Source organism: Mustela nigripes, chromosome 7 (genome assembly GCF_022355385.1).
Source record: "Mustela nigripes isolate SB6536 chromosome 7, MUSNIG.SB6536, whole genome shotgun sequence".
Taxonomy (NCBI): Eukaryota; Metazoa; Chordata; class Mammalia; order Carnivora; family Mustelidae; genus Mustela; species Mustela nigripes.
In genome coordinates, this window is record NC_081563.1 from 136,595,898 (window position 1) to 136,610,990 (window position 15,093).

Here is a 15,093-nt window from a genome sequence, read left to right on the forward strand (position 1 = left end):
AGGCCGCCCGCGCCCGGCCCCGCCGCCGCCGCCGCAGCCCGGCCGCGCCCCGCGCCCCGCCGCCGCCGCCATGGGCTGCCTCGGAAACAGTAAGACCGAGGACCAGCGCAACGAGGAGAAGGCGCAGCGCGAGGCCAACAAAAAGATCGAGAAGCAGCTGCAGAAGGACAAGCAGGTCTACCGGGCCACGCACCGCCTGCTGCTGCTGGGTAAGGGCGGGGCGGGGGGCGCCGGCCCCGGCCCGGCTCGGGGGCCCCTCCGGGCGCCCCGCAGGCCGCGCGCGCCGAGCCCGCCCCCCGCCCCGGGCGCGCGCTCCCGAGCCCGCCGCCCGCTCGCGGGCTCTGTCTCTGGGGGGCGAGGCCGGAAGGGGGACCCCGGGGCGCAGATTCGGCCGGGCGGGGGCTCAAAATGGGGCGGGGGGCCGCGGCGGCGCGGGCGCGGGGCCCCCTCCCCTGGTCCGCCCGTTCTCTGTCTCTCTCTCTCTCTTTCGCCCTCCCCTTCGCTCTTTTTTTCCTCTCTCTGTTTTCCGCGAGGCCTACACGACGCCAGGGGTTTGGGTGCTTGTTGGGGAGGGGGGGAGGGGGAGCCCCACAGGGCTCGGGAGACTGCGACAAAAAGAGGGTTTCGGGGACAGGAAATGGGGTGGCGGGCAGAGGGAGGGGGACCCGCCTCCGTGGGGTGTGTGATTTGTTGGGAGAGGGAGAAGAAAGAGGGGCCAGAGAAGAGGGGGTGACGCGCGGGGGGGGCGCCGCTGTGGCCAAGGGGACCTCGCCAAGGGGAGGCTTTGGCGGGGGAAGTGGCCGAGGAGAGTGGAGGGGGGGGCGGGTGACATCAGCCCCTCGGAAGGGATCGGAGTGGTAAAGGTGGTGCAGTGAGGGGGAGGGGGCACGGGCGAGTCGTGGCGCCGGAGTGGGGTGGGGGGGGAGCGCGGCCGCCGCTGGGCGCGACTCGGTGCGTTTCGGGCAGGACACACTGTGTGCGCGGAGCAGACGTGTCCCGGGCCGGGTCGGGCCGTGGAAGGAAGACAAGGAGAATCAAATAAAATAAGACACCCCCCCCCACCAAAAAAAATGGAGTTAGTACGCTAAGTGCCCAGTGAAGCCAAATGACACGTCATTTTTACAGTATGACCTTTTTATCCCCTTCCAGACATGCAGGCTTTTTGAAAAGCAGAATTAATTGTAGCCCCCCCCACACCCCACCACCAAACCATTAACACACACACACACACACACGCACACGCACACGCACATACACATTTTCCTGTTAGTCGGCCACATTGAGACTGCTTTGTGAAAGAAAAAAAAAAGACATTCACAAATCAGAACTGGAAAATGACATTTGTCTGTAAATGGCTTCTTGGTCTGGAAATGGCGTGATTTTTTTTGTTTTGTTTTGTTTTGTTTTATGTCCTTTTCAAGGTGGGGGGGGCATTGAGAGTGCTTTAAGGAGACGACTTTTTTCCAGGTGGAAGGAGATGAAAAGACCTTAATTAGTTGTTTGTCAAGTGACATTTGGTTGTTTGGTTTTGGGTTTTCTCTTGATTGTGGTTTTTCCTCTTTGGCCAAAAAATTTAAAAAAGGCGGGGTGGGGGGGGGGTTGTTAACTATAAGGAGATGGCCTTTCCTCCTTTTTTCTTAAGGGGGGGTGGAGGGACAAAATAAAACATAAGCATAAAAGAAATTGTTGAAATGACCAGAAGAATTACACAAGCATTAATTAGTGTGGAAGTTTTCCACTTCCTCAGTAATTTGGCTGAGTTAATTTGTGAATTGGCTAGGTTAAAACCTAGTTCATGGTCACATTTCAACAAAACAGCTTCATTATAAAGAATAAAAATGTAAAAGGCTGAATTTCCTTTGTGGTGGTGTTTGGTTTGCTTTTCTTTGGATGGGTCACCTCTTTGTTCTCCTGGGTCCAGATTTATGTAAAGCAGAAAATTATTAATTAAGTGGAAGTAAGTCTGGTGTTTATGCATTTGCAATTTCAGTAATTAAATGATACGTTGAAGTCTTGCCTAAAACTTGTAAAGGTGGAATTATGCTATGTGAATTATTAATATGCATATAACTTGATTTCAAAGTATAAGCCTGGAAAAGTCTAGAATCTTTCCTAGGAATGCCATCTTGCTACCTGAATACTAATTTGAAGCAAATGTGATACTAAGGGTGCCTTAAATTTCTAACACCTTTGCTCAGTAATCACAAAGTCTCTAGTTAATTGAGACTGTTACTCTGAACACACCTTGCATCCCTGTGGGCTCATTTTCCCCAGGTGTCCTCCTTTATATGGCCACATTTTATCATGATTTATTGATCGCCTCTGGCATGAGGGTCTGAAGCCCCACTCAGTGCCACAGACTGCATTTTTAAATGGTGGTTCTCACCAAATAATGTACCCCCCAAAGAGGAAACCTAATGATACCCCAAATCCTCTTTTTAACTGCATCTGAATTTAATGACAAAAAATTGAGTAAATTACAGCGCCACAAAAGATCTTGCAGTAGTTTTTCAGTCCAGTTCTCTAATTTCATAAATGTGGAAACTGAGGCACAGATCTGTTTGTGTCTGTTAGAGAGAAGTGTTAAACATCTTAACACTTCTGTAACACTTCTGACGAAAGAATTTGGAGATTCTGATTAATGTCATGTATTCTCTGTGTGCAGTCTCTGAAAAGTGCCTTTAATATTTTAACTTATTAGAGTTGGGCTCATTAAGATACAGTGTTTGCTTTGAAATCAATGTTTCTGTGGAAACTAATTTTAACTTTTACAGATATTGATTACAGCCTTGTGAAAAGGCAAGAGAAGGAGGAATGCTTTGCTCCCTGGGCAGTAAAAACAAAAGCAATTTAATAAAATTAAAAGTGGTGGGGGGGGGCGGAGAAAAATGGTTTAAAAAAAAAAAAACAGGTTTGTGTGGGAGGAAGGCAAAAAATTTTTCACTCAAAGAGTTATTTGTTGAAGTGAGTGTACATTTACAAAAAAGAAAATGAAAAAATAGCAGTCCTCCTTCTAGCTGGTTGGAAATGTGCTTTTTCCATAAAATATATGTTTACAAATGAAAGGTGATTTAAAATGGAGGCGTGTGTTCCTTCTTACTTTGAGAAGGGCTTAAAGAATCTGAAAATTCAGTAGCTCCCAGGAATATCTTCCCTCCTGATTAAAGTGGTGTCCTTTTAATACTTTTTACAGTTGTTGCTACATGTGATTATGATTGTTCTCAAGCATTACATTTGATATTAAAATGTGTTTTTCGAGAAGATGACATACAGTTGATGGGCTCCCACTCCCCCCCACTGTCTCCCCCCGCCACCCCCCGCAACATGGTGGTTGTATCCAGAGAGAATTTACCTTTAGGAAAATACCCTTTGCGGGAAAAGAGGACACATGTAACCTTGTGGGTCAGGGTTGATGTTTGAGTAGCCCAAGGGGAGAGAAGGCTACCCGGAAAGAAGCTGCATTGTGAGAATTTGCGGGAGGGAAATGCTGCGTCAGTCCGTGAGCTGAAGGAGACTGCGGTGTCTGGGCATTGTTTGTGAATCCTGGGTATTTTAACCATGAAACCTCCGACGAACAGTGAATTCTGTGGCTGCCTCCGTTGATTTGGTTTCACCCGCCAGTGCTCTATTCCGAGGATTCAGTTTCAGTTTTAACTTCGATTTTCTCCCCCCTCAAATGACAAAATTGCGACCTTCCTTCTCTTTGCCCCTTGGCTTCCCCACCCCACAGATTCTAACACAACCCAGAGGTGGGGGGGGGGGACCCTGAAAACATGAAACCCTTTAATTCTCGCGACTGTGGCGGTGAATGCTGCAGGTAGACCAAGTTAGACATGTGTTTTGTTTTCTCTGCGTCGAAATGTCAAGGAAAATTGCAAATGTGTTCTTGTGTGTGTTTTCTGCGAGCTGCTTCGGTGGCAAAGACAGCGGTCCTCTTCCCTGCCCAGAGTGTGTCAAATACCTCCTTCATAACCTCAGACTTACTTTCATTTTCTAGGTGCCGGAGAATCTGGTAAAAGCACCATTGTGAAGCAAATGAGGATCCTGCATGTTAATGGGTTTAATGGAGAGTAAGTGTCAACTCTGTGCACGGGCACAGGAAAAGTAACACGTTGTATACTAATCTTTAGGAAGTTTAGGTAGATTTTGGGGGCTGGGCAGCTGATTTCCACTTAATTTTTTCAGCCTGCATAATAGAAAATCCAGGGAAGAAGAGCTCTTTGAGAATCCCCCCCCCCTTTTAATCTTTGGTGCAGCAATAAATAAGAATAGTAATAATAAAGCAGCGGAATTATAAAAATACACCCCCCCCCGCCATTCCCCCCTATACACACCAGGAAAATAGCACCTGGTTGGCCCCGTGGCACGTCTGCCGCAGACCTGCCCGCAGATTTTGGTGCAGTGGGTCTCGAACATGGCCGACACCTGCCGTGGCCACCACTTTGCAGGCAACCTGACCGCTGCAGAGAAGCCCCCCCCGCCCCACCCCGCAGATGTCAGCGCAATGCACCAATGCAGGGTGTTTGAAACTGTTAGGGGGAAAAACACTGTTTTAGTAATGTTCTCACGGAAAACAAAGTTGGAAAGAGGCAGCAGCCCCTGTTAATAATTCCTCATGCCCTCCACCACCACCACCCTCTTTGGAATTAATATTATGGGCAAATCACGGTTTCCCTTTCTAAAAATCAATAGTCTTGCCTAAAGAAAAAGGAGGCATTTAAGTGATGGAGACTGGGAGTTAGGTACTTCCGGCCGGGTCAAGGGGCATTTTTGCCTTTGAAAAGTCCTTGCAGGCATCTTGTTTTAGGACAAGGGGACGATACCGCATTGAGAATAAAGATTAAAAGAGAGTGTGCGTGTACTAGGGATGGAAGAGAAATGTGGGTTCTGTACGCCATGAAGAATGCAAATAGAGGGGAGCGTTGAAGATAATCAGGGCATTTGTTTTTCTCGCCAGACCCCAAATGCCACCCCCCCACACCCACTTGTGAAACAGAAAACTGCTAAATCTACCAGCCTCGGCTTTCTCTGGGGTGATGGCCGTTGGCCACACTGGATTGTAAACACCTGAAGGCACTAGTTAACAGTTACTAGCTGGTTAGCAATCCCATTCCCTTCCCTAAACCTGGATTCAGCTGAAAACTTGCTTCTCCCGTTGCATCACCTTCCCTTTCCAAGGGGTGCATTGAGTCAAGGCCGCATGGCCTCAGGCACCAGAACCCCACAAAACAAGCCAGTAAAGAGCCATTTCCAGATGCCTACTATGCACCAAGCACTGGGGACACAAAGATGAATTTTCTCACCTTTCAGAGGTAACAGGACTGCACTTGAAGGCAGCTCTTCATGGAACATTCTAGAATTTCTTTGGTCAGATAATCAGGGCTGAGGATGATGTCATGCGTACAAATAAATGGGTGTTTTAGTTTAGGATGCTTTCTTTAAGCACAAATTCATGTGCTCATAAATAGCCCATCCTAAAGAAGGATGGGCTATTTTACCAATTTTATGAGTGGCTCAGTGAGTTATCAATACACGCACATACGTGTGGCTAATTAACTACTCACTTTCACTTGTCACAAAGCAATTCTGAAATTCTTAATTCCTGACACACCCTTCAATAAAACTGTATTCCCAGAGATTGCCAGCAGTTGATAAACAAAAAGCCAGAAATCGACTTTGAGCTATGTGAATTTGTAATTTGTAATTTAAAGACAAATCTTGCATAATTACTCCCCCCATAACTTGCTGGGTGGGGCGTGCTTCTTCATGATGTAGTTAAGCAAAAATAATTTGACCATGTACCCTCTAGATAAATATTTTGATTAAAACTGGACATGGCGAGCATTTTTAAAAGGATGCGGCCGCCGCTGTTTACCTTAGCTCGAGTCTAGCAGAAGGTAGGACAGCCTTGGAGCAGTTGACTTAAGGTTTTATCACTCTCCAGACGGCCCTACAATTTTTTAACTTTTAGAGAAAGGATTCTCCTCCCTTGGCGAGCCAGTCTGTAATGCACATGAGGCATTTAAACCAGAACTTCTCTTTTCTATTTTCTTTTTAAAAAGAGGAAGCGACATTCCCAGTTTGCCTGCCTCGTAGAGGAAGCCATAGGTAATCTCTCAGGGTGTTAAATTTAGCCTGTGGAAGTGACATACAGGGGAATTCGTGTGAGTCTAGAAACCTTATTTTTGTCTCCTTCAAGTGAGCCTCCTTTTTTCTTTTTCCTCAGTGCGGTATTGCAACAAAAGTGGTCACCTTCTTCACTAGGGATTCCCTGTGAAGGCACGGTGACTTCCGTCCACTAAAGGGTGTCTGCGTGGTGCAGGGCCTTTCCTCCTCGCTCCTGTAAATGTGCGCTTTGTCAGGGCTGGGCTGAGCTATTAAATTTGCCTTAACTATCCGCAGACTGCCGTGCCGATTACATTTGTAGAGTGAGGTGTAATATTAATCTGACCTTGAGAAATCCAGAGGTCAAGTGCCGATTTTCCTAACTCAAAGCTAACTTCTTACCTTTAGTATCAGCAGAAAAAAGTGCCATTAATATTGGTTGAGCTAATAAGCTAATCAATTACAAAACCACGTAGAACGCTTAGCCGTCCTGCCCTTCCCACTTCCAAGGAGGAATTCCTATTATTTAGGAAAAGTGGGGTTTAAGTGGGGTTTTTTCCCTTTTTTTTTTTTTCTCCCCCACCCCCCCACCCCCCACGCTGCCTCACGGTGCACACAGTTTTAATTGATGACAGTTTATTGGGAACAGTTACATACAAAGAAAACACACGTCCTACGTCGTTTCCCTGACCGCAAGCAGGGAGGACATTAGTCCCGCACCAGGAAATCACCGGCAAAAATCAGCCGTGTCTGGGCCCTTGTGTGTTCAGATACAACATGGTAAAGACGGAGCTCTGGGAGAACCCGGGAGCCTTAACGCGCTGCTATATTCTCCAAAGAATTGTGAGATAAATCACGGCTTTATCTCCCTGATGCATGTACATTTAGTGAAAGCACAAGAAAATAATTATCCGTCCCTTCTGTATACCCGACGGGAGAGTCTCCAGAGGGCTCGGCTAATTCAGTGGCGGAGTGTGGCGCTCCCTCCACGGCCTGCCGTCTCCGGAGACCTTCCAGCTTAGCCAGAAAGGCGACCAGGACGGAACGGGAGGATGGCGGCCGTGTGCTGAGGAATGTAGAGAGGCTTGTGGGGTTTTTGGGAAATTGCGGTGCCTTGCAGATTAGGTGAGCTTTCAATCTCTCTTTAAAAGGGGCGGCGAAGAGGATCCGCAGGCTGCCAGGAGCAACAGCGATGGGTAGGCACATTCGAAAACAGAAAAACTTTTTAACAAACAGACATGAAGATCATACTGGGAAACTGAGGGCCGAGCCCCCGGGGAGGAAGCAAAACTCATTTCAGGGCCATCAGCCATCTTGCTATCTGTTCGCACGGGACCCCTCCGCAGTCTCTCAACATTTTCGAGCACGTGTAGTGCAAAACATAATTTTTGGGAGCCATCCTTTACATGTTAACTAAATCCAGCTGGGGAAAAGTTAACAGACGTCAACTTTAGACGATCAGTTGAGGATTTCAAGTATTGACCCCCCCCCCCCAATATGGTTTCTGGTTTCCCCAGCCCCTACCCCTACCCCAGCTGTCCATTCGAATTGGCAACTCGTTTTCCAAACTATCTGCTATATTCCTCTCCACCCAGTGCTTGGTCTGATTTTAAAATTTCAGACTTTGGTCGGGGGGGGGGGGGGTAGAGAAAATCTTTTCCCCTTATCAAAATACATGGTGCTGCACTGTCTGTAACTTGGAGAAGGAGGGGAAAAAAAAAAAGTGCCTCAGCACCTTGCGGGAGGTCATCGTTAAGAATGATCTCCGAGCCTCTGATCTTTTTAAAATTTTCGAGTGTATTTTTAATTGGATGCATATTGTATTAGCTAGTGGATAGGAAGTTCACGATGGCATCCGCTTTTTTCCCTGCGTTCATTATCAATTTTGTTCTCCTGCACTTCCTACATCCCGCTCCGCATTACACGCTGACACGTACCCGCATGCCAGGTAGCCGCCGGAGGCCCGCTTGCACATTGAGCATGCAGCGCCGACGCCGCTGTTCCCACGAGAACACGCAGAGCCCACTGACCTAGCCTAGGGCACCTCAAAGAAGGAGCTTCGGTGGCGGGGTGGGGTGGGGTGGGGCAAAGGGCCCGGGGGGTCGGGGGACAAAGTAACTTACACATGTTTGTTCATCTGTTTCTTTTAGAATCTATTATCCCTAGATGATGGCTACAGTTTCTCCTCTTCCCGGCTATGTCCTATCACACTTTGCATGCTGGAATTGCCTGGTCTTAGGAACTTCTAATAAGAATACTATTCTGTTGTGGGGGGGGAGGGGGAGGGGGCCCCACCACCTAACCTCAAAAGATAAAACAAAAAATACAAAAAAAAAATACAAAAAATTACCAAAAAAAAACACGCAAAAAAAAATGTGGAATGAAATCCTTAATTGGCAAAAATGTAGTTTACTAGTAGTCCCAAAAAAGGCATCTCCATAGAAGTGACTGACAGTTTACTGTACCAAAAGTTGGCATTTGAGGACTATGACAAGCCCTTACCGAACCACCTCCTGTGTACTAGAAGCTGTGCTAGACCCTTGAACCCTACTAATACCTTGCCTGCACTTCTCTCTGTGACTCTGTTCTGCAAGTAAATAGAAGAATTAACATATGTGATAAATAAAAATTCTCTGCATGTCTCAGCAATCCCGGTATCTTGCGTCTGTCTTCTGTCTTCCTTCTTTTGTCTGTCCTTTCCCATAAAAGCACAAAGATAAGGTATAGGACCGAAAAAGACCCTTGGTACAATGCAGCACCCCCCACCCCACCCCAACCACCACGTAGGCAGCTGATTGGGGGGGAGGGGAGGGGCTCTTAAAATTCAGACCCAGACCATAGGCTTTATTTACATGGGGGAGAGGGGGAAGGGGGCAGTGTGCTAAAAGCACTTCTAGCCCCCAGCCCCGATATTTTAGTCAGCCCAGATTGTAGTAGTTGGTACATAATTTGGCTTTGTTAAGTAGTTGAGAGACATCCGAGGGATTTTCTCTGAATTTCACAATCAATGTTAAATTCATTAAGCGATAGTAAAAATGATGATAAACTTGCCAGCCCCAGTATAATATCTCCATCTACATAGTAATTGCTTCAATGGAAGAATTTTATGTTTTAGTATTACACACCCGAATTAGATTTTAGATTTCTATTTTAGCTGTTTTATACTTGATATACTCCCACACCTATTCACATACGTAGATGAATACTGAACACGTTCTCAAAATATCCGTATTTAAGACTGGAAGTTTTCCAATTATCATACTACTACTTAGACCAAAATATCAAACTGAATGAAAGAACCTAGTTTCTGGAAGTTCTTTCCTCTTGGTGTACATACATTTGGGTATTTAATACCCTGACATCTCTAATTTTAACTACTGTAGGACCTTGAAACTGAAGGTTAATGGCTCTCATTACCATGGAAATGGAGCCTCTTTTTAATGAATGGAAATAGATTTGTCCTGTGGGGTTTTAGGTAGATTTGAGTCCCGTGAGGGAACGTTAGGGGCAAACACGCCCTTTACTAAGTTGCTCCTGTCTGAGGAACTGAGTGGGACTCCAGCCCTGTCTCTGGACATGGTTTCTAATTTCAGAAAGGAGTCTCAGTGGTGCACGTACAATGTAGAAAAGTCCCACAGAAGGGTCAGGACTCTCTTGGTCCCTTTTCATTGTAGGGGGGCTGCACAAAGAGTTGGCGGGGTGGGGGGCGGCACTGAGCCAGGACTTCCCATCAGGGTGCAGATACCACCCATGGTTTGCAGGACACCTCTTGCCATCAGGTCTGTTCAAGCTCTCCTGACTTCTAGCACTTTGAAGTGGCCCTGAGGGGGTTCCTGGTGCCACAAACTACCCCCCCCCCTGCTCCCCCCCACCACATACCCCCAAACCTACCGCCCCTCCCCCGCTGAGAATACTTCTGAACTAGCTTCTTACTCTGGTAGGAAAAGCAGTCTCGTTTCTTCGAGGCTGGTTCCCCAGAAAGAGGGCCACTGCTGGGTTAGGGACGCAGTGAAGTCGGTGTCAGGGGCATTCCTTCCTCACATCAGCGTGCAGATCTTTTGATAAGACTGAACCAGGCAGGAAGCATTAGCTGCCACCATTCTGGGGAAAACTCAGGCCCGGGATCTGGCCGGGGGGCCGGGCTTCTGACAGGCGAGCACCTGACCCCTGCACCCCGCACTCTCCCTTCCTCTAACCTTTCTTTCTGCTGGCCTGCGCCAGCCACTAACACCCCCCTTCTCTGTGTTTCCCCCACTCCTGAGGGGTCCCCAGCTTGATCACTACCTCCCTCCGTTCCAGGACTCTTGGTCAATCAACCATGTGGAAGCTGCAAAAATTAGGAGTCCTGAGATTGCCTTTAAAAATCCTACATAGCAAGAAAAAGATGGGCTCTGTCCCTCCTGCGTCCGTGACTCACTTTTCCTCTGAGCCTTAAGTTTCCTCTATGAGGGGGCGGCACCCTCTTTCCACGTGACACTGCCGTCCTGTCCCGGGGCCTAAAGCACAGTAGGTGTGTCCTGCACACGGGCTCCACTACCCCCACCCAAAACCACAAGGTTGAGGCAATAGGTGTGATAAGATTTACCCCAAGCAAGAGGTCTTTTTCATCCCCTGAAGACACAAACTCTAGAATCTTCTTTGGTCGTGTCTCTAATGAACGACAGCTGCTGAAAAACACCTGATCGGTACCCATTATCCGGTACCCATTATCCATGGGATCGGAGCAAGTATTCCATCCGCGCCCCCTGCCCCGCCCCAACCAGAGGGCGTGGGCATTACCTGTGGCCCCAGTGACTCTGAATAAAGATCTTCCATGACTTGGGTTCAAGTCATAATTAAAAGGCAGCTAAACTTCTGACTTCTACCTAACTGGTGCCCCCCTCCCAGCCCCCAGCACACAAGTCCCAGCTCATAAAGACTCCTGGGGGCATAATCTTATCTCATCCCTATTCACATGGAGGGATCACTGTATAGTGACATCACCTAGAAATGTCATTGCTGCTAGCTGAGTGGCTGACACTGTGACTTAATAAAAATGGCCTCAAAGCCTTAAAATGTGTCCTAACACCACTGCATTCACTGGTCCTCTGTATACCAACCCAGTAAGCCCCAAGTGGAACCATGGAATTTTTTTCTCCTCCCCAATATGATTGACCTAATACCCCCCACACCCTCCCAATACACACACACACACACACACACACACACACACACACACACGGGTATTGATAAGGGCCAGTAGAAACCTTTTAGGAAGCGTTGACATGCAGTGGGACCTTCATGAAATGGAACAGCCCGTGAACTAGGTCCGACTTCTGGTACAGTAGACGTGGTCCTTGATGCCAATTCACTGATCGGCCCCAATCGGGCGTGTCCTGAGACACGTCTGGGAGGTCATCATTTGAAACCGCCCTCATTCAGGAGCCTCCAATCCGCAGGGATTCGAACCCACCGCTCTTGCAAGAACAGAATACTATGCTTTTAGTTGGACTGTCTTGACTAAAGAGACCCTGTCGGTCAGTATGATGCCATATGATCTCTCTCTTTTCAATCCCACTGTAGTGAGAAGGCGACCAAAGTGCAGGACATCAAAAACAACCTGAAGGAGGCGATTGAAGTACGTTGTTTGGGTCGTTTCTCTTCTCTTAGCCCCCACCTCAGGCAATGCTGTCCCCCTGACTGCTTTGCTAACTCCTTTTCAGACCATCGTGGCCGCCATGAGCAACCTCGTGCCCCCCGTGGAGCTGGCCAACCCTGAGAACCAGTTCAGAGTGGACTATATTCTGAGCGTGATGAACGTGCCTGACTTCGATTTCCCTCCTGTAAGCTAAGCTCTTGGGCTGTCCTTACCCCCCAACCCGGGCTCCTAGATGCGTTCTGGCCACTGGTCACCTGTGTCAGCCACACTTTGAGAATAGATGAATTCCACTAGGGTCCTTAATGTGCCAAACCCAAACCTTAATAATCAGTAAGGGTTTTGCTCAAGATGGGTGAGCAAACTTGGATCACCCCCTGTCCATCTTGGCTCACCCATCCCCCCAAGTGAACACCCCACTTTAATCCTTGCCTTAGTAGATTGTAAATCTTCGTGAGGGAGATCGGCACAAGTTGTGTCGCAGCCTTAATTATTCCCTCGTCCCCGTCTTTGGCCGACCCAAGTTAAAAGAAAGGACTTGAACCTAAATTATAACTTGGAGATTTTCTCCTGGGCGTCCTCCTTGGCGTGCAGGACCCTGTTTACAAAGATTCTTTGTCCCATAAACAACTATTTTTAGGTGACATAAAACTGCCCGTTTCCAAATGTATACATTTTGACCCCGTAGTAGGGGAAGAGTGATTTCTGAGAGAGGAACGGGAAACAAGGTGGAAAGATGCACAAGTTTATAAGGCCCAGAAGGAAAAGACTTGTCTACAGTTAGAACAATGAGTTATTGTGGTCTTTTGTCAGGCTTTCCTGGGAATTTGTGTTTGTATTTTAAGTGGGCTTGGCTGCAAACTTCTACTAGCAGGGAAGCAGTATTAATAAGTAGGGCTAGGTGAATTTTTTTTTTTAAAGCATTTGTTTGAAAACAAAATTCAAGCCATCAGCATGCTATACATAATGTATATTTCTGATAAAAGAGAAAATGGTAGCGGGTTGAAAATGCACCAAACAGGAACCTTCTATTAGTGGAGCTGATAGCTGAGCCTTGTGTCCCTACCTGCCTGTAATCCTTCTCTTGCTGAATTCACATCTGAAGAAAAACTTTGTCTTCCCTCGGAAGGGGAGGTTGCTCCCATGTAATTAAAAATGTTTGTATATTCAGATGAGATGTGACTTATAACCTCCTGCAATTTAGGACAACAGAGGGTCTCTGCTCCTTTGTTTCTCCCTACTGTGACCCTTCCCAAGGGACAGGCACTGACAAGGTCCGATTCGCCAGCAATTCCTAACCATCATATTTTTTGGGAAAAATTCAAATTTTCCTGGAAGGGAAATTTCATCCCAGCACATCTTACAAACGAAATACTGTGTTTTCACAACACTGAATCATTCCTTGGCGTATTCTAATGCAGATTAATGTATATCTTTCCTGGAAAAGTAATTGTGTGGAGAAACCAAATGATTCAGTAGTTCACTCTGTCCTGGCCCTCCAGTACCGCCCCCCACCACCAAAAAAAAACCCCCAAAACAAAACACATAGGAGGAACACGACCCAAGACCCGTTAATTCACCATAAGAGAACAGCAGGAATTAATTACTTTGGCTTTTAATTACGTTTCACAAATTGGATGAAAGTTCTTTTGAGCACAAAGTCGTTAATGTGGCTCACAAGTGGGAATGCCACTTGCGCTGGTCACAGCGAACTGTGGCGTCCGGGTTGTAGGGACAGCGTGGCTGCCTGGGCTCCAGCTCATGTGTGTCCTCTCCCGTGGTCCCTTGCAGGAGTTCTACGAGCACGCCAAGGCTCTGTGGGAGGATGAAGGAGTGCGCGCCTGCTACGAGCGCTCCAACGAGTACCAGCTCATCGACTGTGCCCAGTAGTGAGTAACCGCCCCGCACACAGCACAGGCACAAACGTAGAAGACACTAGAAATCTCCATCGAGCTTGAGGGCTTCCGCTCATAGACCCATCTGCACTTAGAAAGTTCTGGTCTGATTCATTTGTTTCAGAAAACCCTTAATTGCACTTTTTTAGTGCAGTGACATTATTTTATATAAACAATTAATGCCTATTAGAGCAAAATGATAATTACTTGCAGTAAAGTGATGTGCATAATTAATTAGCTTGAGGGAAATTAATTGGATTGACCTGAAAGCTTTTAGGAAGATGGGGCAGCTCTCAAGCTTTGAATAATGTTAAAAATATTTTATTTTATTGCTGTCATGTAAAAACCTAACCAAAATGGCCAGCACAAAACCATACCCCACCCTCTCCTTGGTAGCTGAGAACTGCCTTGGCATCTCTGCCATCAGGTAGGTGACGACACTAGGTGCCAGGGCCCAAGGTTACTGGATGCTCTTCCTCTCTAGTTAGGTTTTGTTGAGTTCCATGTCCTGCCTTTATTCACCGGGCTGTAAGTCAAGGATGCTTCCCCTCGTGGGGAGCCGACAGCATACTACAAGCTCCGTCCCACTGCACCTGCTGGAGTCAAAGATAGGCTGATCAGAGCCCTAGAGAAATTGTTTCTGAAGGCAGCTTTGGTTTACCTGCTAAGTGGTCTCAGTGAAAACTTGGGATGTCTTGTGACTTGGTGGTGGTGGTTTGGGGGGCGGGGGTGATGGGTGTTTGCGACACTGCAGCTTTCCTTCTGGAGGTCGCTGAAACTCAGAAGCGACGTTGCTATAGAAAATATCAAGTCCTCACGACCAGGGTTCCTGGCTGGCTAAAGAGCTACTGTTGAGTGGCTCAGGAGCCCCAAACTGGTGGGATTTATTGTGAATGCTGTGGAATAAAGGGGGGGGGGGGTAACTGCAAACAAACAGCAAGTTCCCTCCACTCCTGTTCTCTGAGGATGGCGGGTCCGGGCACCTGCCCTTACCCCCTCGGGGTAGGAAGTCTGCAGGACAGCACCTCCCGCAGCCGGCCGGGCTGTGTCCTCGGGCACCGCACACCCCCCCCCCCCCCCCCCCCCCCCGCCAGTCCCGGGGACCCCAACCCTCTACCACTTCTGCAGCAAAGTCCCTGATTTTCTCCAAAGTCTGAACGAAAAGCTGGAAGTGCTAATTATAGTAACTCAAAACAAATGGAAATCCTGCAATTGTTTGCGTTTTGTATCTTGGACCCAAGTCAGAAGTACAGGTACGGAGTAGGAGGGGCGGGTGTGACAATGTCAGGAACCGTCATTTAGCAGCTTTTTGGGGTTGGGTCTGGTTTTTTTTTTTTTTTTTTTTTTAATTTCACACCATTTATAAGTTGCTCCTGCAACTTTGTCTGCAAATGGCAGCCTTTGCCCAGTTCATGAAAAGTTTTAAGGAAACTTGCTGGGGGGCGGGGCGGGGGGGGG

The 15,093-nt window shown here is 47.7% G+C and overlaps 1 protein-coding gene across 8 annotated transcripts in view; it reads left to right on the top strand.

Annotated features, from left to right (window-relative positions):
- Positions 1-15,093, top strand: part of LOC132022064 (guanine nucleotide-binding protein G(s) subunit alpha) — a 20,970-nt gene that overhangs the window by 2,330 nt on the left and 3,547 nt on the right. Inside the window, exons 1-6 of one of the 8 annotated variants that reach the window (XM_059407314.1) lie at positions 26-209; positions 3,998-4,070; positions 7,257-7,301; positions 11,668-11,722; positions 11,808-11,927; positions 13,532-13,629. In XM_059407314.1, coding sequence (XP_059263297.1) covers positions 71-209; positions 3,998-4,070; positions 7,257-7,301; positions 11,668-11,722; positions 11,808-11,927; positions 13,532-13,629 — 530 coding nt within the window. In that variant the 5' untranslated portion in view covers positions 26-70. Of the gene's footprint in view, positions 1-25; positions 210-3,997; positions 4,071-7,256; positions 7,302-11,663; positions 11,723-11,807; positions 11,928-13,531; positions 13,630-15,093 lie in introns of those variants that run through there. The other 7 variants (XM_059407313.1, XM_059407319.1, XM_059407320.1 and 4 more) reach the window with 7 other exon arrangements.